The sequence below is a fragment of the Polypterus senegalus genome, chromosome 2 (genome assembly GCF_016835505.1).
Source record: "Polypterus senegalus isolate Bchr_013 chromosome 2, ASM1683550v1, whole genome shotgun sequence".
In the NCBI taxonomy this organism is placed as follows: domain Eukaryota; kingdom Metazoa; phylum Chordata; class Cladistia; order Polypteriformes; family Polypteridae; genus Polypterus; species Polypterus senegalus.
In genome coordinates this window covers 269,158,634-269,185,407 of record NC_053155.1, presented here as the reverse complement: position 1 = coordinate 269,185,407, position 26,774 = coordinate 269,158,634, and the positions used below count along the sequence as shown (strand labels likewise).

The 26,774-nt window shown below is 36.1% G+C and overlaps 1 protein-coding gene across 4 annotated transcripts in view; it reads left to right on the top strand.

The window, feature by feature from the left end:
* Nucleotides 1-26,774, top strand: part of adgrg2a (adhesion G protein-coupled receptor G2a) — a 177,728-nt gene that overhangs the window by 610 nt on the left and 150,344 nt on the right. For 3 of the 4 annotated variants that reach the window (XM_039745531.1, XM_039745530.1, XM_039745528.1), the window contains exon 2: nt 22,607-22,707. In XM_039745531.1, the coding sequence (XP_039601465.1) occupies nt 22,608-22,707 (100 nt within the window). In that variant the 5' untranslated portion in view covers nt 22,607. Of the gene's footprint in view, nt 1-14,575; nt 14,785-22,606; nt 22,708-26,774 lie in introns of all 4 variants that reach the window. The other variant, XM_039745529.1, reaches the window with a different exon arrangement.

Sequence of the window (26,774 nt, the reverse complement as noted above, 5' to 3'; positions counted from 1 at the left end):
GCTTCATCTGGAAATGTGTAAGGTGGTTTTGTGACTGTGCGTCCCGGAGAGATCTGACTACCCATCCAGGACTAGGGTTCACCTACTGTTGCTTGCCTGATTTGGGCATCTGTGGATCATCATGCTGCTGAGCAAAAGCCTAGTAATGAACGTGGGTCAATGAGCCCATCTTGGACTAGGCAGAGTCAGCCTATTTATTTTAAGAACGCAGTCATTGAAGGACAGGGTCTCAGAGAACTGTATCTAGGCTTTGTCTTTGATATTATTCCTTTGTGTTATTACTACAGTATTGTTTTATACCTGTTACACTATTACAATAGAAAAAATAACTTGTCCTGTTCAACCTTGCTAAAAGTGGTAATATTTGTCCTCCTTTCTTTTTCTCTAAAATAAATATCTTCTTCAAATTCAATAATAAGCACTTTAGCAAATCCTGGAATAGGATTTTGGAATTTTTACACATATAACTTGTTCTTGAACTTTACTGAATCCTGCTTTTGCAACATGAATATTGCAGTTCTCCTGTCTTTTTTATTATCTGATATATATTTTCTTTTTATAAAATTCAGTACTATACAGGGGCATGCAAACAGTGTTTTTTCTATGAAAACCTCAGCCAAAGGATCAGCACACAAGTCTTAAAAATACAAACCTGTGTCTAACATTTTACTCATGTGGTTAATCCAGATAGTGATGAAGATATGGCTCTTGGTAACATGCAAATTGATGTTAGCAGAAAGAGTGGATAGAAAATGACTTATATTGCATGTATTCATCCCGCTGTGTGGTCTTGTGTTGCTGGTGCCTATTCTGGTTGCACTGGATAAAAACCAGTGGTCATCTATCAAGGAGCACAACCTGCATTTCTTAGATATGTGTAAAGAAACCAGAGCATCAGAGAAAGCAACAGAAATGCGCAAACTCCACACAGACAGACAATTGAATCTGGAAATTTCATGATGTTGTTGGGGCAGTAAGGATGTAAAGAGGGGAAATCCATGATACTGCTTGAGTAAGATAGTACAGCGAGCACCAGATTAGTACTGTTGATCTTGTTGAGCTCTTGATGCTTGTGATTCAGATTGTAGGATGCTTAGGATGCTCAGGAGGTAGAAATGAAGATGGCATTTTGTTCTGGATTTTGGACAAAAAAGTGTAAATTTCATGTGGGAAGTAAGATATAGTATAAAGATAACAATTCTTCCCCAGGGTAGTGTGCAGTTGCTCCCAACCACAGGGTCGTGCATGGTCTGCCACCAGTGTGTCACAAGTTTCCATTGTTTGTTACTGTAGTGTGATGCAGTGGGTCACCCAAGTGATCGATGTGCAATATATTTCTCTGTGTTCCTCAGATGCACCACCTACCCGACAAAGCAATTCACCTAGGGGTTCGCCACCCCTTGTGGGTCATGAAGAAACTTTCATGGGAAAAACTGTTGCAACACCATAAAGACTGAGAAACACTGCTGTATAGAAGTGTTTGATGAAATACATATTCTTGAATTACAATTATTCAATATGTCACAGTAGGCTGTATGTAACTTGATTTTAGTCAGTGTCACTGAGTTTGCTGTTCCTGTACTGTATATTCACACCTTCATAACCATACTTACTTACTTAATTATTCCAAAACACGGGTTTGGAAAGTGGAAAGTTGTCACTTTTCTTAACCATGTCTAGTCTGCTGTACATTTATTAAATTGATGGATCCATTTTGCATTGTATTTGTAGTAATTTGTTTATAATATTTGTGACTTGAGACACTGTTTAAAATCTATACATATATAGAATCCAACATCTGTCTGTCTGTCTGTCTGTCTGTCCGCTTTTCACAAGAGAACTACTTACCAGATGTAGATCAGGTTTTTTTCTATAATTTCCTTGAACATTCCAGTTGATTTTGCGACTTCTCTTATCTTGCTAAGTGTTACAGTTTGCTTGTAGAAGAGATTTATTCTCACAAATCTGAGAGAGACACTGAGGGCTGAGGGGAGAGGGAAGCAGGACCTCAGGAGTGGTGAGCTGGACGAGGGGGGCCTCCTCACTGACGCCTCCTTTCGAGTTGGTCTACCTCTTGCCACGTGTTGGAGCGGACCTTGCTTCCTTTTAGCTAGCGATACGTGTTTGTTCAGCAGACATTATCATCTACAGATTGTTAAGGAGTAGCGTTTGGCGATTTTGAGAGCGAGATCAGAGCTACGTGTGCTTTGCAGGGTACCTGCTGATTGGTAGCGTTATCACGGCTATGTGCTTTTCTCCTCACGCAGGGGATGCTCTTCCGTCAGTGCTGAACACAATCCGATACAGTGCCAATGTTTAACATTTAAAATTTTTAATTCATTTTTAAAGTTTGTCCTGTTTCACTACTATGTGGGTGGAGTCGCGGGGGACAGGTAGTAATTTATAAAGTCAGATTAATCAATTACTGTACAGTATATAGTACAAATACATTTTTAATTTTCATGCATAGCCAATGCAATTTCCATTTGGAAGTGTGACATAATGAAATAATGACCCTTCCTCTGGTTAAGTGGACCAGAGATGATTGTCATAAAGTAAAATTCTGTTCTACATATTCCCTGTTATATTAATGAATTGTTAGACAGGCATAATGTTTTCAATAGCAAAAGAGGCAAAAGGTTGGAACAAGGGAAAGCCTGACTGCGGCTATATGGGAGTAAGTGGGCACTCCCTGGGGTGGCAGTGCCATCATCACTAACCTGTAGTTGGGAGCTGGAGTGGGGAAACCGTTAAAGTCCAGACTATGTTCCCTAGGTCATAAGATGGAAGTAAGAGTAGAGGCTGGTACATTAGCTCAAACCAGTACTCAAGGCAAAGTACTTTTACTTAAAAAATATATATATAAATGAAGTAAAAGTAAAAGTTCTTATCCAGAAATGTACTTGAATTGAGTCAAAAAGAATGAGGTTAAAAAACTACTCCAGCACTCAAATTTCTTTAAACGTTATGCTTTTGTTGTACCAAAGAAATGTTAAGGTTTTCAACACTTTAATAAATCATATAGTATGTCTTTTCAATAAATTAAATCTGTTACTTACAATAAAACTTGCATAGATAAAAAGAGTAGTTAAATACAAGAATTTAACAAAAAATTGAAATACCATTTTATGCATTTTAAAGAAACTTACTTTTTTTTAAACAGCTCATGAATGTTGTCTGAAGGCTCAGCTAAAACACATAATTCTGCATTGCAGAGTGAATAAACTCTGAATGGCTGCCTTTAATATACAATCCTCCCCAAGTGGTAACTCACATAAGGGAGAGCTAGCTGTTGACACTGAACCACACACTGATACATGCAGTGATCTTTTTAGCTTTCTGTCAGTCTAGCCGGTCGGATAGCTAGATGTTGTTGTAATGTTCTCATTGGTGTACCTCAAGGTTCACTTCTAGGGTGGCTAGAGGTAAATAAAATACTACATACCTTTAGGAGACATGTTATGTTTCATTTAAATGCTGATGAACTAAGCTATAGTTATCAATAAGACCAATATGTACTTCTTCAGTGCACCTGTTACTACACTGCACATAAGAAACTGCATTTTCACCATGAAGAATCACTGTAAAAGTTTAATAAAAAGTATGATAATAATATAAACAACAAGCTAGTTAAACCTGTAGATTATAATAATCTAGGTGGAAAAGCAGATAATGTAAAATCAGTTTAATGATTACAGAGTAAAGAGCAAAATGCAGTGTTGGGCAGATTGGAAGTAATTTAATGGAAGTAGAAATGTTAGATTGAAATATACAATAGGGTGTTTGTAACTTGATACTACAGTGAACATTTCACTTTCTACTGTTAGAACAACAACTATTTATCTCTTGTATAATCCAAAATCACATAATGAATGCCTCAATGAACTTTAACTGGCTGTTTTTGTCAGGCCTCCAGGACTCTCCCTAGGAAGACAAGGAAAAGTGTAGACAGTATATGGAAATCATTAAGAGGACAAATAGGACGTTAGGTTTTATAGCCTGATGTGTGAAATACAAGTCAAGAGATGTTATAGTTACGGTTTTGGCATCCATATTATAAAAGACATGGCAGCACTAAAGAGGGAAAGGTAGATGTTGCACAAAAGTTACAAAGTTGTTCTTCACACAGAGAGCCATAGACACATGGAGTACGTTACTAAGTACAGCAGTAGATAGTAGGACTTCCGCTACCTTCAGAACTCAGATCTATGCTATTTAGTTAGGTAAATCGGATTGACAAGTGTTGCTGTACTTATAATAAATGTTTGCTTTGGTCTGATAAAGTCTGTTCTTATTTTATACTAGTTAAGCACAATTCCTTGTTATGAATGCATCAATACATTTTCTGAGTCTGTTTTATCTCTTATATTGGTACTAATGTTTAGCTTCAACTTGGTTTTTATTTATCAGGCCAGTCATAGTAGTTTAAAGGCCTTGCTCAAAATGTTGCTACTATAACCCTCACCAGGAAAAGCTGAAGGAAAAGGAGGATGATGGTGATAATGATCAGCCCAAACTTGCTTATGTCAGAAAATCTTACCAGTTTGCTAACACACTTTCCTTAAGTGTTTAGAAATATAAGCAAGTCATATATGTAAATCGTTTAACATGGTGATGATCCATGTAATTCATCTAACTTACTATCTAGACAAATCTCGTAATGCAAAAACAGTAAAGATCAGGGAAATCCAGCATGTTGAAGTACAATAAATCAGATGTGTATGTCACATAAGCATATATTTGCATGCTTGAACTCAATTGCTGCTTTTGATTTGGACTGTTGACTGCCAGCTGTCCAGAAATTAGTATTAACATTATAGCATCAAACATGTATTTCTGGATCATGAAAATGACAGTTTGTCAGTTTATATGTCTTTTTAAAAGTGCAATACTTATTTTGTTAGACAGGTCAGTGATCTATGGTGGTGGTGAAGTGCTAGATCCCTTGCTTTGTACTGAAGCTTCATCTTCTTCTTCTTTATCTGTCAGTCTGTCTATATCTCTGTCCCTCACACTTCTCGCTGGGTTGTCTTCAGGAGACTCTTTTCCAGATGGATCTGTGGGGGAGCCAGGGTGATATCTCGGGTTATATTTGGGCTGAACTTTATTGCTGGAGAGAGAGCAGACAGGAAAATACAATTTTGAGTTCAAGGCTCTACTCGTCCCTCCATTTTTGGCTTTTTCAGTAAATTAAGAAATGCAGTATAAGTATTGTAATTTTTATTGAAATATATTTTAAAAAGTCCAGGTAGCAAAAATAAAATAATTTAGTTCCAAGGGAAAACCATCAGACATGAGCACATTGCTTTTGTTATGCATTATCTGCTTAAATAAACTAATTTGTCAAGTGTGAGAAATGTGGTCTTTAATTAGTAGGCCTTTTGTAATGTATTCTTTACTTTTTTGTTTGTGTTACTCAGTAAACTATATGACTGCACTTTTCTAGCCATTAATAACCTTTTCCTTTCTTTTCCGATCAGATTGGGTAGTCAGCAACGGAAATATGCTTGTTAGTTATAAAAAATATGTTTAAAATGTTTCACTTACCCTAATTATTTGCCTATTAATCAGATGGTAGAATAACCTCTAGGGTTAATAACTCCACTCCTTGACACTCACTAAAACTAGATAAACATATGCGGGTGAATTATGGAATTTTACAAATCTTAATGGGGTGTGAATGCTGGTATCAACATCTGTAAGATGGAAAGTGTTTCTTTGTATTAGAATATATATTTTTTTGTAAGTAATCTTTTCTAGATATCAAGTAAATTAGTGATGAGGTTTTTCCAAGGAATTTATTGATTTCCGAGTAGTTTTCAACATTTACTTCCATATTTGTGCAATTCTGTATTCAAAGACAACTGAATAAGGTGTCATATCAGTTACTATTTAGTATTTAGCAGATGCCTTTTTAAAGTATTGCATAATTTAGCTAAATAGGGTAGATATTTATAAACTAGATATTTAGCATACCTGTTTAAAATAAATAAGCATTATGTTTCATGATTTCTTTTATATTCCTGTGTTTCTGTTTTCAAACCCGTGTTATCGAGGTCAGTGCTGCAGGGGATGGGTCCATCCTGGCAACAAGTAAGACATAAAACAAAAAAATATGCTATTTTTTGACTCAGCTATTTGATTGGATTTCCTACTATTTTTATTTTTATTGAAACCATCTGGGAACAATAAACCCAAAGACTTTTTACATTTTGGTTCTCTGCCTCTATTATGTTTTATTATACGGTATAAGACCATTTATGAGGTACTTCACCATAGAAAGAACTAGTACCGGTAATCAATGCATCATTGTGATCTGGGAGTCTGATTTTTATATACATAATTATATTTTAGCAATATAATGTAGCTCATTCTATACTCTTTATATAGAGTGCTATTGTCTGTCTGTCACATAATTAATTAGAAACTAATGGGGCTGGAAATGTTCTGGAAATTTAAAACAATTTCGTGGCAGCAACTTGTTGGATACTTTACTGGTGGATGGAAAGTTTATTGAAATAAAAGCTTTGTCCCTGCAAACCCATCTATTGATAATCCCCTAGAACACAGTGCATGTTAGCACCGTGGATCAACGAGTTTCCTTAGTATATAAATAAAGACATAAGGACCAAGCAGGAAAACCTTATTATTCTACGGAAACTGAAGGAGTTAAAAATAACCAGGTGTTACTGCTCCGTGAGCCAAATTGTTTTATTACATGCAGGCTCAGTTTGCATGCAAATTGCATTTTATATTCAAGTCTTGAGGACACAGGCATTGAACAGGACTGACTGGTAAAAGAAGTACATTTCTTTCACTTTTCCAGGTGGAGCACAGGTAGGTGAAGTGATTTGCTCATGGCCACACGGTGTCAGTAGCAGGATGTGAACCTACAACCTCAGAATTTGAGGGGCAAAGCTTTAATCACTCTGCCACAAGTAGTCATTATAACTTTTGTGATTAGGCCAAGGAGAAAAGACATTACAGTTCAAAAGTAAAGGCAGTCTTCAGTGTCATTAATACTTTCTGAAAGTCGTAGCCAATAATAACAATGAGAACAGAAACGCAAAGTCAAAAAGAAAGTCACACATTGTCACTACATTTATTATCCAAATCTTGGATAGGCTGGAAATGTACAAGGCAAACTTCATCCACTCACACATGATGATGCAAGTAATTACACTCGTAAAGGATGATGGGAAAGATTACCTTGGTAGCTAAACACACAAAGATCCCAAAGTCGAGGCACCCAAAAATAAAACAAATGACCTTGGTTGGATATGATAGTGAAAAAGTCACAACGTTTAAAGTTAGTACTTTGGCAAAAACAAATAAAGCTTAATTCCTTGGGTTTATTAACCCCGAAAAGTACATCATTTTAAATTTCATCTGGCATTAAAAATCCAGGAAAAATTAAAGAACATTGCAACTTAAAGCAAGGTTTTAATAATCTGAAAAATGTAGACAAAAACTTTTTATTTTAATAGTCAATGGGGTGAGTAGAATGCTTAACTAAGTTAATCACAAAGTATGTTCTTATTTGATTCGTTTACTTCAGGACAAATAGACTATTCTAAGGGTATGAAGTGGTGGACTCTAATCATTTTCCTTGGTGCCTTTCCTATGGATGGATAGAAGCATCTCCTGCTGTCTGTGCCTAGTAGAATGCCTCTGACCCCTCTTAAGATACATACATGATCTTAACTGAAAACCCCATGGAAACACCATAAGACAATTAAATACAATACAATACAATTTATTTTTGTATAGCTCAAAATCACACAAGAAGTGCCGCAATGTGCTTTAACACTCCCTGCCTATTGACAGCCCCCCAGCCTTGACTCTCTAAGAAGACAAGGAAAAACTCTAAAAAACCCTTGTGGGGAAAAAATGGAAGAAACCTTGAGAAAGGCAGTTCAAAGAGAGACCCCTTTCCAGGTAGGTTGGGCGTGCAGTGGGTGTCAAAAATAAGGGGGTCATTACAATACAGTACAATACACAGAACAGAACAAATCCTCAATACATTATAATAGTGCAATAGAAAATTTATAAGTATAGAGCAGAATTTAACAGTAGATGATGTCACATAATACGATTTGGATTTGTTCAGAGTCCTGGAGGCCTCGGCCATCAGCTGCCTTCTCCTATTGGCCATTCCACAGCTGAGTCAGCCAATCCGATGAAAAAACTCCTCTACCCAATGATTCCTGCAATCCTCCATCAGAGACGACTTTATCTTACGCAGGCAAAACAACTTGGCAGGTGGGCAGTGGCACAAATTGCCACATTTGAGTACTGAGAAGAGAAACAGAATAGGAAATTATATATATCATATTACTTAGTACAATAGCACTGTCCTATAGGTTTCCTCAGTTGTTTGTTTATAGGAGTAAACACAGCATTTAAAAGCAAGTTAAATACTGTATATCCTTTCTTATGTAGCAGATTTTTATTGTTTTAATTTCTCCATCATTATTGCATGTAAGGAATATATTTATTCAGGTATGACCACAAGTCCAACAGAATACATTCCAAGCAAGTGCTGGGTAAAGATGGTATAGGTGCTCACTATATAGGCAGTGTGGACTAGTAGCTAAGGAATTAGACTTGAAATCTTGAAATCACTAGGATGCCATTTTAGGTCCTGGCATTAACTAATTGTATGCTCTAGAAAAGTCAAATAACCTGTCTGGGACCAAACTAATAATTGCAGTTTACATTAGTTCAAGGCAGTAAGTAACTCTGTTGCTTAATAGATCCAACATCCTTTGCTTAAATACTGGGCTCCGTATTACACTGGCATTCTACCCAGGGCTGTTCCTGCCTTGCATGCATTGTTAGCAGATTAGGCTCTGGTTCCCGTCAACAAAAAAATCGATACATTAGCTCCATACCTTGGGACTGTATGTGATAAAGAGTCTAATTTGCAGAACTGTCATTACTGTATGTAGTACCTTCATTTGCATGGTTAAATGTAATTACAGCAGAGTTTGTGCACCACACATAAGAAAACACAATTTGTCATTTCCTAAGAAGCTATGATCAAAATTTACAGTTCACACTTTTTTGATGAATTAAGTAGTTATTTGTTTCCAGCTGTCAAACTGTTGCACTCTTGTGTGCTTTTTTAAGTTATGGTTTGTTCATATGTGCTCTAGTTTGCTAGCTGTATTTTTTTTTAAGAAAGTGTCTTTCAGTCCAATATTATTTTGTCTTGAATTCATATTGTACTCCTTGCCAATACCAATGGACGTGATGCCACAAGTTACTTGCTAGGTATTGGTCACAAATTAGTCCAATTTTGTCATTAAAATCTTCCAAGGAAGAAAAAAGTCATGTAAATTTGGACTATGGTTATGGAGCTTTGTTATGCATTTTTGTTATACTGCATGTTCTGTGAGGTCCAAAACTGTCTCTTTGTATTTTTTAAAATCATCTGTAGTATCTTCTTGAAAATTCCATTATGTAACATTCCTTCAAAAAGTATAATTGTGGTATAGTCAGAAAGTATTTTTAACACAAATGTATATTTTATACAATTTTGTTAATAGATTGAAATTTGGCTCATGCAGTGATGACCACAACATCTGAAGAAGAACGTGTTAACTTGTAAAGGATAACATTTTTTCAACTTTGGTTCTTGTTTAGTGTTTTGATGGTTTGATCATCAGTTTTGAAGGATTATTATCTAATTATTTAGATGCTGGCTTATTCCTTGACAATACTTAGTCTGCTGCTAAACACTTTCCTGCATAACAGTGTATTTTCTTGCTTAAATTATACAATGAACTGCCTTGCCTCATTATTTTCAGAACCCAATGATCCTGAATTGGATAAGTGAGTTCAGGAGACTAATGCATAAATAGATTTTACTTACCCATGTGTCATATGTTATATAAATAGAAGATAAGACACTAACTGAAACTCTGGAAGTGCCAGTTTTCAGCACTTAAATTACAAAGAGTGCAGCTTCTAGATATCAAGATGGTAAACCTCCTTAGTTGGTTCAACTACATGACACTAGCTATAAATCATCCTCAAAACCTAAAAAAGCTCTAAAGTATAACAACATACGGGGGTCTGTGCACAATGTAACCCTCCTAGAATGACACTCCTAGCATTCAGAAGTATTAGTACTGTATATTAATAGGACCTTTCTGCTGCGTCTCTCTTTTTAAGCTTTTAAAGACATCATGCAGTTCAACATTTCTATTGTAAAATGGCCCCCAATTCTGGCTGGAGGTTTAAAAATGTCAGATGAAATCTTAATGTTCAATCAACTTGCACACAGTTAAAAATTTATGTTCACATTTGTTAGTGTTTTGTGCCCTCCTTCTGTATTTCCGACCAGTATATAAACCCTGAAGAGACACATACAAGAGCATACATTCTTCCACATACTTAAGGATGGAGAAGGTTCACCACATTTCTATTTATACTGGAGGTGATGCTGTTTGAAAGACATGAACGCTATGCGGTGACCTGAGACAAAGACTGAACTCCTTTGGTACTGTGTCTTTATGAAGAATCCTTGGGTATGGCTGGTTTGACATTGTGTTGAATGTGCGGTTGCTCACAGATTCCTGAATGAGGCACATTACCTGCATTGTGAGGGAGATTTAGTTACGGCACTATGGTCATATGGCGCGATTCCTTTGGGTGATCTCACTCACTGAGGACCCAAGTGGCTGGACCAGGCCCAGGGGATGCCCACGTGACACCTGGCTGTGGCAGATCGATGGTTATTTCTGGAGGGTGGGACTGGACTGCGTTTCTGCCTTAGGAGTTGCCAACCAGGATCCCGAACTGTTTTGTTGAGTGGTGGGTGTGTCAATGTGCTGCATCAGTGCATGCTCCCCAACCAGACTGACCTGGATGCTGTTGAAAGAGTGAGCAGTTTCACAGTTCTTGGAATGGTGACTAGCAGAAGTTGGCACAACACATTTTGGCTCATGTCAGAAAGGCTAACCAACGCCTGTGCTTTTTCAGACCTCTCCGTCTGTTCTCAGGTGCACGGCTGATTTCATTCTTACTGGCTGTATCACATTCTGGTATGGCTCCTGCTCAGTTCAAAAATTGCAAATCACTGTAGGCGGTAGTAAACGTGGCACAGAATATGCCAACACATAAAATACTTGCTGTCTTAGAAAGGCAAGGAGTGTCATTAAAGACCCCAGCCATCCTGTACAGCTGCATTTTTGACTCCTCCATTCTGGCAAACAGAACAGGGCCATTTGCACTCACTCCAGTAGATTTAGGGATAGTTTCTTGCTGAAGAGTCAATCATAAGATCAAATATTATGCAAAAAACGTAATAATTAATGCCTGCAAATCCATATTGTATATATCCATCCATCCATTTTCTAACCCGCTGAATCCGAACACAGGGTCACGGGGGTCTGCTGGAGCCAATCCCAGCCAACACAGGGCACAAGGCAGGAACCAATCCTGGGCAGGGTGCCAACCCACCGCAGCATATTGTATATACGTATGTATAATTATATTTATACATTGCATACTAAGTATTATCCTAAATTGTCCCTAGTGTGTTCTTGGTGTGTGGGTGTGTGTGTGGCGCCCTGCCCGGGGTTTGTTTCCTGCCTTACGCCCTATGTTGGCTGGGATTAGTGCCAGCAGACCCGCGTGACCCTGTAGTTAGAATATAGCGGGTTGGATAAGGGATGGATGGATACTAAGTATTATGTACTTTTTGTTTATTTGTTTATTTTTTCCTATTGTATTTTATTTTTTCGGTGGAGACATGCAAGTACAGATTTCATTGTAAAACACAAGGCAATAAACTTGACTTGACTTGGCATGGGTTGTGAGAATGCATGCTAATAAATGAATGTTCTAGGGCCACAGGAAGAAGATCAGGTCAGTTGGTGAAAGGTGAAATTTTAGTAAAGTTCCTCAGTTTGATAAATGCAAGGTATTAGTTTACTTTTGGTTAGTCCTTCTATGTATCCTTTCTGTGGTTGATTCTGTTAATAAAATATATTTCTTTATTGTTTATTCTCTCTTTCACATAATTCAAGATTTCAGAGGGTTTTATTTTTTGAGAGCACCTCATGTAAACTACAATATGTACATATATACAGGGTGTTTTATTTTTTTAAGGCCAGGTTTTACTTGTTATAGGTCAGCCATTTTCTAAAATTGATTATTTTATTGGCAAATGACAAAAATTTCATATGAATAAAATTAACCATTATTTGTGATACCACATCAAATCCAAGACAGACCAAATGTAAGCACACATACAGAGAAGAAGACAAGAGAAACAAAATAGAGAACAGTTAGCAGTGTACATTTAAAATTATTACAGTAATTTAAGAAAGCAGTTTGAGCAGCCTCAGCAACAGCTCTAAAAAGATAATTCTATAAAATAAAAGTGTTTTTGTCTTGATTAAAATCAGTAAGGGTTCTGGAATATTGGTAGTTAGATCATTCTATTGATCCATAGCAAAAGGCACTGAATCGTATTCTGATTTTATTACCTAATGCAATTTTATACTGAACTAAATTTTGAGACTGCAATGTCTGTTCTGGGGAATAGGCATTCAGAAGCTCAGGTTTGAGAGGTAAAATTTACAGCTTTGTTTTTGGAAAGGAGGATTTTGAAATCATCTTTAAACATACTGAACCATCTATGGTCATATTCCTTAGTTCTAGTTATGACTGTTAGTGGTTTGTTTAGAATTATGTGGAGAGTTTTAGGTGAACAATTTCAACAACCAAGACAAAAAGTATTACAACAGAAACAAACAAATGAACTATCTTTTTAAGATATTTTATGAAACCTCTTTAACGTTTAGATTAGATTAGAAAGCAGATTTAAAAGGGGAAAAAGCAAAATGACTGATGGGTACATTCGTTTTAAACACATGAAGTTGTAAAATTACATTTTTTTGCCAAAACTTTGAAAGAAATGATCATTTTGAAATTTTCATGGACACTTGAAAATTAATTTGATTTCTTTAACAAAAATTAAACTGTGTACTTTGAATGAATCAAACACATTAACATTTAATAAAAATGCAACAAATTATCCAATATTGTTTGTGCAGCTGGATAAAGTTAATTTTTCACTTCAAGTGAACTGGGCCTAATGATAGATAGCACGTTTAATTTTGGAACTCAAACATATTATCTCCTTTCCTTTCCTCTAAAACTTGTGTACTGATGAGCTCGTGCCTGGTGTCTGTCTGTGTAGGGTTTGGGTAGCTGGTGCACCGCCTGGTGGCCACATTGGAAATTGCACAAAGTGACATTATATGATGCAATGTTGCCAGATTCAGAAGCTGATTTTATGGAGTTTATTATTAAAGAAATTTGTAAACTCATTTTTGCTACTTTTAAGTGGCATTATATACATCAATTTTGATTTATTATCTGTTAGGTTATGCACTGTTCTTAATAAAACTGAAGAGTTGTTGATATATTCTGTAATACTAATTAGAGTTGTGCTTTTGTAGAGAACTTTCCTATACGCTTTAATACTTTCACTCCATGCAGGTTATTAAACAGGAAGCAAAAATTTAAATGTATAATATTTAATTGAAATTACAAGGTCTACAAAAATGTAAAAAATTACAGTTACAGGATCTTATTTTGCGCAGCTGTGGACCAAGTGGATTCAGGAAATGAATGGGCGTACAATTATATAATGTTTCCTCTTCATATTTGACATTAAAGTATCATTAAAGAGAGAGAGGTTGGGAGCATGCACTGATACAACGCAATTGCCGCACCCACCACCTTATGAACCACCCGTATTGGGACCCAAGTGCATTCCATGTTAGTATGGGCAAAAAACAAAATATAAATTTGGCCTGCGCTTACGCAAGACGTAAACATTCCATTCACTTCAAGTCATTCCCTTAGGCAGATTTAGTTCAGCTCCTTAAGAACAAAGTTGAAAAACCTGCTGTAAGTTAAAGACAAACCTACCAATGCAGTCACAAAAGACGTTTTCTTACCTGAAGATAGTAATTTAGACTTGGGCATGTCAAACTTTTATTTTATGTGTCAGTGAAAAGTCTATAATAGCCCTGTGTTAAATGGCAGTGTCAATGAATTCAATTGCCTCCAATTTAATATTTAGCATCTAATGGGAAACTTTGACCAATACTTTAAAGCATTGTTCCCAACCTGGAGTGTGAGATGATATTTCAGAGGGTTCGACAAAGAGGAAGCCTGCTTCACAATTCACCTAAATTGAGTGAGGTGTGTTGTCTGATTTTATTATGGTTCAGTCTATCTCTTGCATTCATTTGTAGGCCACTTTTTAGTTAGTGCTCCTGTTCTATGATATGAAAAGGCTTTGAATGAACTGCAGAAATGCTCAATCTCGTGGGTTCTTTGCTGTCAACGGAGCATTTGTAAAGTCAAACATCTTTTTTAATGAGAATTATATGGAATTTGGACCTCACAATGATGGGTCTAGAATTAATATCTGTGTAAGTCCTGATCGTGTAACGTCAATGATCTCAAGGTTTGATAGACATTTTTGCTGCTTACAAGGGGGACTGAATTGGATGCAACACCTGATGCAGCCATTTTTGAATTGCAGTGCAGATGTTATTGGGGGACAGAGCTTGTTCACTGTGTTTCATTGCTTAGCGGAGCACCACCACCTGCTGCTTCATATGGGTCTCCAATTCCCCAAACCCCTTCTTCACTGATCGCTGATTCCTTGTGGCACTTGATGCCCCTGGATTGTCAATCAAGTGCCTAAGATTTACAGGGGACACAGCTACAAGATCACAGAGATGTATACAGGTAAATTGCTCTATTTACAGTATATTTAAATTTTAGGCAGAGAGATAAAAGCTAATTTTTTTGAGTTGAATTTCTAACACACAGTAATGTATGTGGTTCAATTTGTGGTTTTAAAAATTTTTCTAATGTGATATTACTTTTGTTGGGGCTGTGAACATAAATCAAATATCTATAAGGGGTGTGGGGCATAGAAAAGGTTGGGAAACATTGCTTTAAAGGTTAAAATTCACTTTGTGGTTACCTTGCTTGGGAAAGTTTCAAAGTTCTCAACTGCATCAGAATGTAATCCTTTAACATGAAAATATTACATTCAGGTTTAGTGAGAATCTATTAAATCTCAATTCAAAGTATTCATTCTAATAACATATCATACATCTAATGCGTATGACAAAGTGCCAAGAGAGGAGTTATGACGCTGTATGAGAAAGTAGCAGAAAATGTATGTGTGTGTGGTGCAGGATATGTATGAGGACAGTGTGACTACAGTGAGGTGTGCAGTAGGAATGACAGCCTGGTTCAAGGTGAGAATGGGATTACATCAGGGATCGGCTCAGAGCCCTTTCCTGTTTGCAAAGGTGATGGACAGGTTGACAGATAAGGTCAGACGGGAGTCTCTGTGGACTATAATGTTCACGGATGATGTTGTGATCTGTAATGAGAGTAGACAGCAGGTTAAAACGAACTTGCAGAGGTGGAGGTATGCACTGGAGAGAAGGGGAATGAGAGTCAGTAGGAGCAAGACAGAGTATATGTGCATAAATGAGAGGGTAGGTGGTGGAAGGTTCTGATGGCAAGGAGCAATGGTAGTGAAAGTAACTGAACTTAAATACTTGGATTCAGCAGTCCAAAGCAACAGAGAGTATGGCAGAGAGGTGAAGAAGACGGTGCAGGCAGGGAGGACTGTGTGGAGAAGAGTGACAAGAGTAATTTGTGATAGAAGAGTACCTACAACAGTGGAAGGTCTATAAAACGTTAGTGAGATCAGCTGTGTTATATGGTTGGGAGATGGTGGCACTAATGAAAAGACAGGAGACTGAGCTGGAAGTGGCAGAGCTGAAGATGCTATGATTTACACTCAGAGTAATAAAAGTAGACAGGATTAAGAATGAGTATTTTAGAGGGACAACACAGGTACCACAGTTTGGTGACCAAGTGAGAGAGGCTGGATTGAGATGGTTTGGGAACATGCAGAGGAGAGATGAGGGCTACATCAGGAAAGGAATGTTGGGGATGGAACTGCTAGGCAAGGGGAAAAGGGGAAGGCCAAAAAGGAGGTTTATGGATGTGATGAGTGAGAACAGCACAGTGGTAGCGCTGCTGCCTCGCAGTTAGGAGACCTGGGTTCACTTCCCGGGTCCTCTCTGCGTGGAGTTTGCATGTTCTCCCCGTGTCTGCGTGGGTTTCCTCCGGGCACTCGGTTTCCTCCCACAGTCCAAAGACATGCAGGTTAGGTGGATTGGCGATCCTAAATTGGCCCTAGTGTGTGCTTGGTGTTTGTGTGTGTCCTGCGGTGGGTTGGCACCCTGCCCAGGATTGGTTCCTGCCTTGTGCCCAGCAGACCCCCGTGACCCTGTGTTCGGATTCAGCAGGTTGGAAAATGGATGGATGGATGAGAACATGAAGGCAGTCAGTGTGGCAGAAAATGATGTAAAACATGGAGATGGATGATCCACTGTGGTGATCCCTAAATGGGAGCCAAATGAAGAAGAATTTTAATGAAACCTAACAAGTACATTGCTTTATCAGTGCTCCTCAGTTGCCTGTTATAGCAATGGTGCTATTGTGAAAAAAAACTCAGAAGATTATAAGCAAAATGAATGAGATACAACAATTATTCGGAAAATTTGAATAACTTTCTTGAAAACATGAATTTATTTTCTGAAGAAGCTGACAATATTAGACACAAACCCTATATTGAGTGTTAGTCCATCTCAGGACACACTCAACAAAACTCACTCCCAACATAATAGTAGGAGTAGAAAGTTAAACTAACATGCATGTCTTTGGAGTGTGGAAAGGAACTGGAGTGAACAGAATAAATGATTTTAAGTAGAATAGACTTCCTCCACAAGTAACTGGGCAGGCAGTAAAACCTGGGTCCTGTGGAGGCATGAGGCTGCAATGTTAACTTTTGTACTTCTTAAAAAATAAAAATCGCTTCTTTTGAATGACATAGAAACAAATGATACATATGGATAGGTTCTAAAACATATTTTTCAACTTCCCCTAAACATGAAAATGATGCTTAAAAACAAGTAACCTTATTCAAAATTTAATTTCAGGAATCATCATATATTATAACAAGTATCAATTTTGTGTTTTTCTGAATATTATGCAGTAAGTCCTCTTGAAATATTACAAAACTATTAAATTTAACAGTACGATTGGGCCTAAAGTGCACCTCTGAGATTGTTGTCTAGTAGTGTATATTATAATATTTTTTATTGAAATAGCACTGTCTTGTGTTTTTTTCCATATGTGAATTTGTTTGAAACTATGCTGTAAGTTTACTGCTGGATCAAACCACACATATGCTGTATGAACGACAAACTAAAAAATGTGTTTTTGGAACTATAAAGTTGTCTGAATTCATAATTTCTTGTAATATGAGACAGTCAGCTTCAGATAATTAATTTTAGCCTATATTAAAACATTTAATATGAAAACACTTTTAAAATACTAAAATCAAATTTTCTTCTGCTATATACCAGACACCTCTAACACTATTGATCACACGTATTCTTTCATTAACGATAAGATTGATCTTCTAAACTGATGAATGGACATGGACAATCAACAATGTCCTACATATTATTGTTATCATTATTATCAAAGTGCGTCCACTATATAAATAATTTATTTCACAGATACCTTTGCTCAAGGCAGTTTACAAAAAAAATGTGTTTAATTCATAAGTGTACCTGTTAAGAATAAAAATTTAACACTAAAAATAAATATCACTATTTTAGCTGCTGTATACTGTCTTTGTTGAAACATTCTTGAGGTTATTAGTCATAAGGGGGAGGCAATGCTTCTAAGTATGGCTACCAGAGACTAGGATTAGAGTGCATTTTCCATTATTGCATAATGAGTCTGTCTGCCAGCTAATTTTTTTTTTAATGTTACAGTTGCTATTTTAGACACAGACCAATACAAAACACACCATAAATGTAGACTCTGTTTAATTTTAGAAATTAAGACAAAAAGAAAACTAAAGCCATTTTAAAATCATTATAAAAACAGTAAGGTGTCTACACCTGTGGTACCCAGCACTTCAGCTGAAAGGATTCTGGCAGATTTAACTGGGATGCTGTAATGTGCAAGATATGAGGGGTCATTACTGAATTTAAAATAATTATATGTTTTAACACACATTTACTAGTTAAAGTCATTTCAAAAGTGATATGTATATACTAACTCTGTACAAAGAATGACTAGGCTGAACCTTTGATGAAATTCTTGGAGATGTGAGGCTGTAATGCTAACCACTATAAGACAGTGTGAATATAACAGAAGTAATATAAAAACTTTTAAAAACTGGAGAAAGAGAATTACTAACAAACACATTTTTAACTTATTTTTATAATTTCATGCATGTCTCATAACAGAGCTGATGGCATACCCATCCATCCATTTTTAAGCCACTTTTTCCATTACAGACTTTGAACAGGCACAGATGTGTCAGCACCGCACACTGCACAGACATAGCAGCTTCCCAGCCAAGGAGAGCTGGGATTGTATCAGATTAGGTTTGAGTTTCTGAGGACACTATAGTGTGTTTGTCCCATGCCCGATTCTGCCTTAATTAGCAAGCTGCTCTCAACTGGCAAGTCTCAAGCCAGTACTGCAAAAAGACTTGTAAAAAGGAAATAAATAAAATGAAAACAGTACAAAATCAATAGTGTCTACATTTTGTGCTTGCTCCTATTAATTAAAACCACTACATTACCAATAAAAAATAACAATAACAAAATCACATTCAATCAGTGATACTTAATTTACAAATTCATATAGTGTATAATTTTGATCTCATATACTAATAACATACATGTATTATTGGAATATGGCTAATTAATTAATCTAAAGCTTTGCAATATAAAATATTTTTGGTTTTTACGCTCCGGTCTGTAAAATGTTTTGACATGCCCACTCTGGAGGAAGCAACATGGGATAACCATAGACTTTCTAAGTTAATGCCTGCTACCCTGAGCTACTGTCCTCAAGCCTTATTTATAGTCATAGGAAATGCAAGGCCCTGGATATTGGAGTTGCCTAAAAATGAAAGGCATGTCAGTGGGTATTGCAGGAATTCATAGAATGAACATATCTTCACCTTTATCATTGCCAGTTAAAATTGTGGCCTCTACCATGTTTGACATGAATTTCTTCCCATTTCATTGTATATTTTCGTTGGGTTAACATTACGCAATAGCATCCAGTTTTTAAAATTAACCTGGCTGTGTGGTGGCATTCCAGCTGCTTTCAAAGAATTTAGGAGCTCAACTGGATAAAATACACACTATCAGATGATGTTGGTAATTGTAATTTGGTTACAATTAAATGCCGCATAAAAGTTTTCCTTGATTTGGCATGTCGCATACAATTACTTTCAAGTTAGGTTTAATGCAGATGAGTTGTTTTTGTTCTTATTTGACGTTTCTCAAGTTGGGCTTCATACTGTTGTGGTGTAATAGCTGCTTTTACAAATTTCTTTCTCTTCGATTTTGGATTAATTTCTCCAATAGAGTTTTGCTTTTTCAGTGTAATTTTAGAAATTAATAGCACTTAAATTTTGTAGTCTGGAAAAGTAACTCTTAAATGTCAGATTATGGTACAGTTTACATTAGAGTTCATAGCTCATCAAGTGACAGGTGCCTGGGAATGGCAAGCTCAAGAATATGATTTAAAGACAATACTTTTATTCTGGAAAAAATTGACAGACTTTTTAAAATTTTATTTTACGTCAATCTGAAGTTACTACCAACAAATACAAACTGTGTCAAAATTAAATTAAACTAAAACATTTTCAACTTCTAAACACAGTTGTTGCGAATGACAGTTGTATATTCCATGAGGCCTGAAGATCGCAGTTCTCAGTGGGGTATCACTTGATGAGCTATGAACTCTGAACTCTGAAGTAAACTGAAACTGTGATCTGGTTGGAGAAGCTGGCTTATATACCCCCATCACCAAGTGCCCCGAAGCTTTCAGCATCATGTGAAGTGGGCTGAAGTGCTCAGAAGCGTCGAAGACAGAAACATCGATGACCTGAATGACACCTACATCCATATGTTAACAATCAGTACTCAAAGAAACCTTTGGATGCCTTACAAACAATGTTATGAAATGGGCAGTATATTGAAGAGAACGTGACAGACAACTAAAACATGTTTTAAACATATATGTGAAGGGAAACACTTAACAAAAGAACCATTTCAATGAAATAATGGAAACTCAAGCAAAATGACACCTTCTATTGGCTAACTAAAAAGACTGTAATCTTTTTAGTTAGTCAATAAAAGGTGTCATTTTGCTTGACTTTTCACTACATTCATAATGGCTAACATGGTACAACACCCTAGTACTAATGAAATAGTGGTCAATTTTCAAAAAGCAAAAATAAGTACTGACCCCCAATACAATACCTACATTTTTCATGTATCAAGGGGATGAAATCATGGATTGTGTCCAGGTTTCATGATAGCCTGTCTTGTCTGTATGATTCTAGAGAGTAACTATGCAAAGGTTTAGGCTTGTACAGGGAACGGACACACATATGGACTTTCTATTTATATAAATAGATGTTGATGTAGATTTATAACCAGATGTAGAAATAAAAACCACTACAAAATAAAGAGAAGGCATATAATGCCTTTATAGCTTATAAATGAAAGTGGCTTCAAGAAGAGATGTTATTTGAATTGAGTAAATTAAAAATCTAAAAGTCTGTCAGTTTTGTTTGCAGGAGGATTGTTCTGAGCACAATGGTGTACTGGACTGCCTTTGTTCCAGCTATTAGCTATCGAAGGATTCCCCACCGTCTGCAGCATTCGGTGGAGGGAGAGTTCTTCAAATAAAATTAATTTAAGTTGTTTGACTCAAGACATAAATGTTGTTTGCCAGCAGATTTTTATAGAGAAACCAAGCCATCACATTAAAGCCCAGCAAGAGCTCAGACATGAACCATAAACTTTCTAAAAATAAATAAATTGTAGTGGTGAGCATATAGCATCAGATCACTGCATTAAAAACTTAAACCAATATTAAGACTTGACTAATGATAGCCACAACTGATAAGGAATCAGCCCATAATTTAAGTCTGTGAAAAACGTAATAAGAAGATTAACAGCAGGTTGCTTTTTATCTTCAGAATATTAAACCTGTGACTGGATGGCAACAACTGAAATTGTACATGTAGTAAGTGAGTTCTGTTGTGACATTATTTTACTGCTCCATTGTACAATTTGATTTATCTTATTTTGTTGCTAACATTAAGACATCCAAACCAAGATAGCAGAATACAAGTTAAGACAGACTCGATACAGGATTAAAAAAAAACTAATATAATGTTAGAATTCACACTAAAAAGACTCCACTTGCTTTGACAATAAAGGTGCTATGGTTCCATTTTGCAGACTGCTTCTGTGTTTGGATTAAAGGTCAGTTGAGTCTATGACTGTCTGAAGATATTTATTACATTTATTAGTCACCCTTGCCTTTTATTGGATGATTGTTTCTTATTGTGTTTCTTCTAAAATCAATTATTAGACGCTTAATATTTGTTATGTTAAGTTGTAGAAAAGACTCATCACAGCACAGCTGTTAGCAAAATCATCTATCACTAGACCGTAACATATTTCATTCTCATTAAATGGGCTAATAAGTACCAAGTTATTACCAAAATGACTCAAAATTCAAATTTGTTGTGACAACCATTAGTGCAAAGAATGTGCAAAAGATATGAAAGTACACGCTAGTGCAGGTACCCTGTGGATGAGGACAAAACGGCAAACAAATAGCAATTTACTTTCACTCTTTGAATCATGTCTGTTAAAAACAATAATCAGCCTACCAAATTAAAGTCCAAATGAAAATGTTTAACAAGCCTCCCTGCAAGGAGAAGGAGCTAGATGACATTGAAAATGAATGAGAAATCTACAAACAGCAGCCATGTAGCAGACTTGATGCCCTCCAAATGGCTATACAAAAGATGGAACAAAGTGTCAGTAGTGTCATTTGTCTCTTTATTAGACTGTTCGGGATGCTTACATGTGTCAATAAAACATAACTTTTCTCCATCTGCTTCCTACTGTAAGTTTTTTAAATGACTTCATAACGAGTGATGCCAGAGTCTCTGGTCTGCAGTCATTTAAAGTATGGGGTACAAGGATTACTGTAGCGTATTCCCATGGATTGTAACCTTTCTGCTCTTCTAATGATAACCTGAAAAAAATTTATATGTGCGTAATTAGTACCCTTTAGATTATATTGTTAGCGGCATTCGGTCTGTATTACATTATTGGGTTTGGTTACAATTTTACTGAATTAAAGTTCACATTATTTTAATTACAAAAAGGAAGTCTGAATCTGATTGCAAAGTATGGTATATCCTTATGTGCAGCGAATGGGGAGTGCCAGGGCGGCAAACTATATGGATGGGTGAATGTTAGTCCTCGTGCACATTTTTCTTACTGTACTTATTTAATGCAAACTCATGTTATAGGTTGAGGTGTAGTATTAATAAATTGTTTTATTAATAAATTGAACTAAACAAATAAATAACAATTTAAAGATTGACACTATGCCTTTGTTTGTTTTGCAGGATGGCATCTCCTGTAATTTTTACCAGGACTTTAAATGGAAGGAATGTATTTCATTATATTAGCATTATTTGCATACTTTTGATCTGCGGTTTTCAAAAAGGTAAGATGTATTCTTTTACCTTATCATATATAAAGGCATTGCTAATTCTTTGGATGGACTATATAGCAATGATAAGAGTCGTTGCACACCGTTTGCCCATCTGGCCATGTAATGTTCAAACAGGTTATCATCTTCTGTAGAAATGTATCTTTCCAGATAGGAGGTTACATGTTTATAATTATTACTTTTTCACTTATTTACGTATGTTCTGCAAAGTATACAGCAAGTAAATACTATGAACAAAGGTCTGCTCTAGGGTCTTAATCATGTGTACTTTGAGAGAAGTCTATCCATGCCATAATAGACTTCAAGACAAATGCAAACCTTCATTTTACCATACAAGCCATTTGTATTGAAAGCTTTTTACTCTGTTAGTCTGTTCATCATGCATATATAGCAAACCAAGTGACTGAAACATATGTAAAAATGTACTTTTTTATTTTATTTAATACCCTCTTGGAGTGGATGATTATTCACCTAGTTTATGAATGAAAACACTATACAGGAGGGACATTCATTATGATTGTTTCACTTTAAGGACAATATTTGGAAACTTTTTTCTAATGTTATGAAGCTGTAGTTTATATTAAGTATTAGCAAGAAGTCACTGAAATCTGAATTTATTTTCAAATAGATGGAAATATTTTTTAATTGCAGAGTTACAAAAGAGAATATCTCATCAACCTCAAAATTTTCATTGTACTGCCATGTTAATTTTACTGTGCATCATTACTTTTGTTTATTTCTTTCTATATAATGTAATTAATTTAGTTAATTCATTTTTTATTGATTTTATAATGCTTTCAACTATAATGTTCATGTTACTTAAAGGACTAATGCAGCACATAATATTTAATCTCTTAGAAATAAAAGAAGGGTGAAGTGATTTCCTACAGTAATTTCTCCGTGTTTCTGTGTTTTGTGCACCCTGTGATGAACTTATTTCCTATCTTGGACGTATTCCTTGCACTTGACTGAATTATATAGACATAGTATACTTCAAAATTTCAAAGTTTGCGCATGTTTTTAATACATTTCAAATATTGTTTTATATCCTGTACCTAAATCAGTTCCCGATATCAAAACATTAGTACTGTATCTTGAAAGTGACTAATATATTTATCTATGCATCATGATATTGACCCAAAATGACTGCCAGTAAATGGCTGAAATAACTGACAGTGTCTTTAGTAGCACTTACTCATAACATAACTTGTGTAACTCAAAACAAGAACAGCCATTACCTTAATATACATTTTTACTTAGACAGTTTTATTTTTACTGTATTTAGCTAAATTGATATTTTTATTACTACACACTTCACATTACTGGTCATTCATTTTTACATCATCCTCTCTGGGGAAAAAAAAAATCATATAATCTACTATAAAAAGGGGTGTGATAGCAGTTACACCCATGTTGAAAACACAGTCAACACACACAGATGTTGTAAAACTGTTACAGATGTTGAACATTAGATGGCTGCCAATATATTGTCTTCTGCAGTTTTATACTAAACAACCTGAGAGAAAAATAGCCCGCAAACTGAGACACATCAATCTGACTTTATTATCGTTCTACTGTACTTTCCTGGGTTTCTCAAAGTCTACATTAAATTCATTGTTAAGTAAGTAAATAACAAAATATTACAAACAGAAATTTATGAACAAGTGTATACTACAATGGTAAATTGGCTTTTATGCTTCCAAACCTTCTTTTTTGCTAGTAGTCTTTTGGGTGTAATCTTTGCTACATTTAAAAGCACCAAATACAGGTTTAAACTAATAGATAGGAACCTGCTTAAAATACTGAAAGTTCTGTAAAGACATTTAGGAAGAATAACTAAAATGCCAAGAAAAAAGTTTGTTTTTCAGGCAGTAGTTGAATAGTTCAATCATGTGAATCTTATGGATGGATCCTAAGAATAGTTTTAGAAACAATGGCCAGGACTTAGCAGAGTGAAAGGGGGTACACTAAGAGTTGTGTCTTTGGGATAGAGAAAAGGTTTGTGTTAGGTAAATCAAAAAGTCTCAGAACAAGTTAGAATAAAATGAGCAGAAAAGAACATTATCAAAGGACAGCAAACATCCAGGATTTGAAGCACTGAGTAGATGGACTTTTTGAGCTTAATTTATGCTTTCTTGACCAGAGATACAGACAGTGTCATATGTAACAATTTATAAAATGTTGTTACCCTGTTGTTACTCATGACATGCTCAGGGGAGTTTTAGTGTGAAGCAGGAAGGAGTTTCACAGCAAGACTTCCTTGACAGAAAAGCTTAACCTCGTGTGAAGCATGAGACAATGAGTGAGTTTAGATATGCATTAATAACCCAGTTATACACAGAAAACTGGTTTCTAAAATATTATTGCAGTTAGATAAACTGAGATATTAGTCTCTGAGAATGCCCATAGATTTGTGTATTATTAACTTGGTTATTTGGCCATATAAACACTTGAGTGGCTCTTACAGTTAAGGATTTCATAGTTTGCCCATATTCATTGCACTCTGTTAGCTCCGCAAAGTTTCCAGAAGCCACGGATTGAAAACAGTGTAAGTGTTCACAAAGATCAATTTACTGAGGTAAATGCTCAGGCAATCACAGTGTTCCTTCTCCAGCTAGAAATAGTTTCTCTGTGTATTTTAGTAATTGCTAAATTTATGTTGATGAACAGAATGCACAGTGATAAGCTCAGCAGCACAAACACTTGAGCAGAAAGGATAATGCATTGAAAGGAATGTGGTCTGATTTCTTTTTAAAGTAATGAGTTAATTAACACAATACATACTTTATTGAAGTAAACATACTTGCATTATTATTATCCCAGCAGCACTGGGCATAAGGCAAGAAACTAACATACAGTACCTGTATGCTGCTGTTTTGCAGGGCTCACTTGCTTCATGTGGTCCAGTAACTGAAACATATTAATGAAGTGTCAGTTTTCATCCTGTTATTTGCTTTAGATATGTTAAAATGTGACACAGTGGCCAGTGATCAAACCACAAAAATTCAGTGGCTTAGGGTGAGGATTTAAAAACGGGTTGAATTTGAATTAGTTCACAGCACATAAAGAACTACACATATTTATAAAACACAAGAAAATTGTCACATTCGGCTGTGTTTCTGGGCAGTTGAATGAAGGTTCATATATGGGCTTAGTATTTGAAACAAATCCTGGACAGTCAAAATGGTACGATACCAGCGCTTAACCTGACATAGACAGACGCAGGAGGCACACTGATGAAAAGCACAAGGTTTTTCCTTCACCACGTGGGAAACGCCTTCCTCGTTTCGCATAGGCACAACACAGTCTCAAGCACAAAGCACAAACATAATACTTTTTCTTTCTTCCCTTTCTTATTTTCCTTTACTCCTCCTCGGCAAGCTTTGTCTCCCTTATATACTGTAAGTCTTCTGACTGCACTTCCGGGTGAGGCAGAAGAACCGCCCACACGGGCTCAGGAACCGCTGTAGTGTACCCTGGTGGCACCTCCAGATCCCAGCAAGGCTGTATCCAACTCCATCTTCCATGAAGCCCTGCGGGAGTCTGAGGCAACATTGCCACCCAGGGGGGCTGCCATCTAGCGTTCCAGGGGAGGTAATGCTCTGTCCATGCTTGTTCCCCTGGACCAAAAAGGAAGAGGCATCCCGCCTGGGCAAGGGTAGTGCCCGTCCACCACAGGACAAACAGAACTTAAAATATTTAGGTTTATTTTTATTTTCACAAAATAAAGTATAACTTTTCTGTAATTGCTTTTTATGTGAATTCAGTAAAAAAAATTCAAAAGCGACCTTGCACCTTTTGTAAGATTCTGACAGGAAATTCATGTCAACAAATAGGGGGCGGGGGTGTGATGTCACAAGTTGGATTTCAAAAAAATTGCATAGCTTAAGTTATGCAGCAAAATTACTTGTGAAAAGAGCCAAAATATGCCATGGTATTAGCCATGGATACCCAAGGGATGTAAGCGGCAGGTTTCAGGTTTTAAAACGTTCAATTGAATTTATGGGGAATATGGTAAAGGCTAAGAAAAAATGTTTATTTATTGATAATTAGTGTTTCTG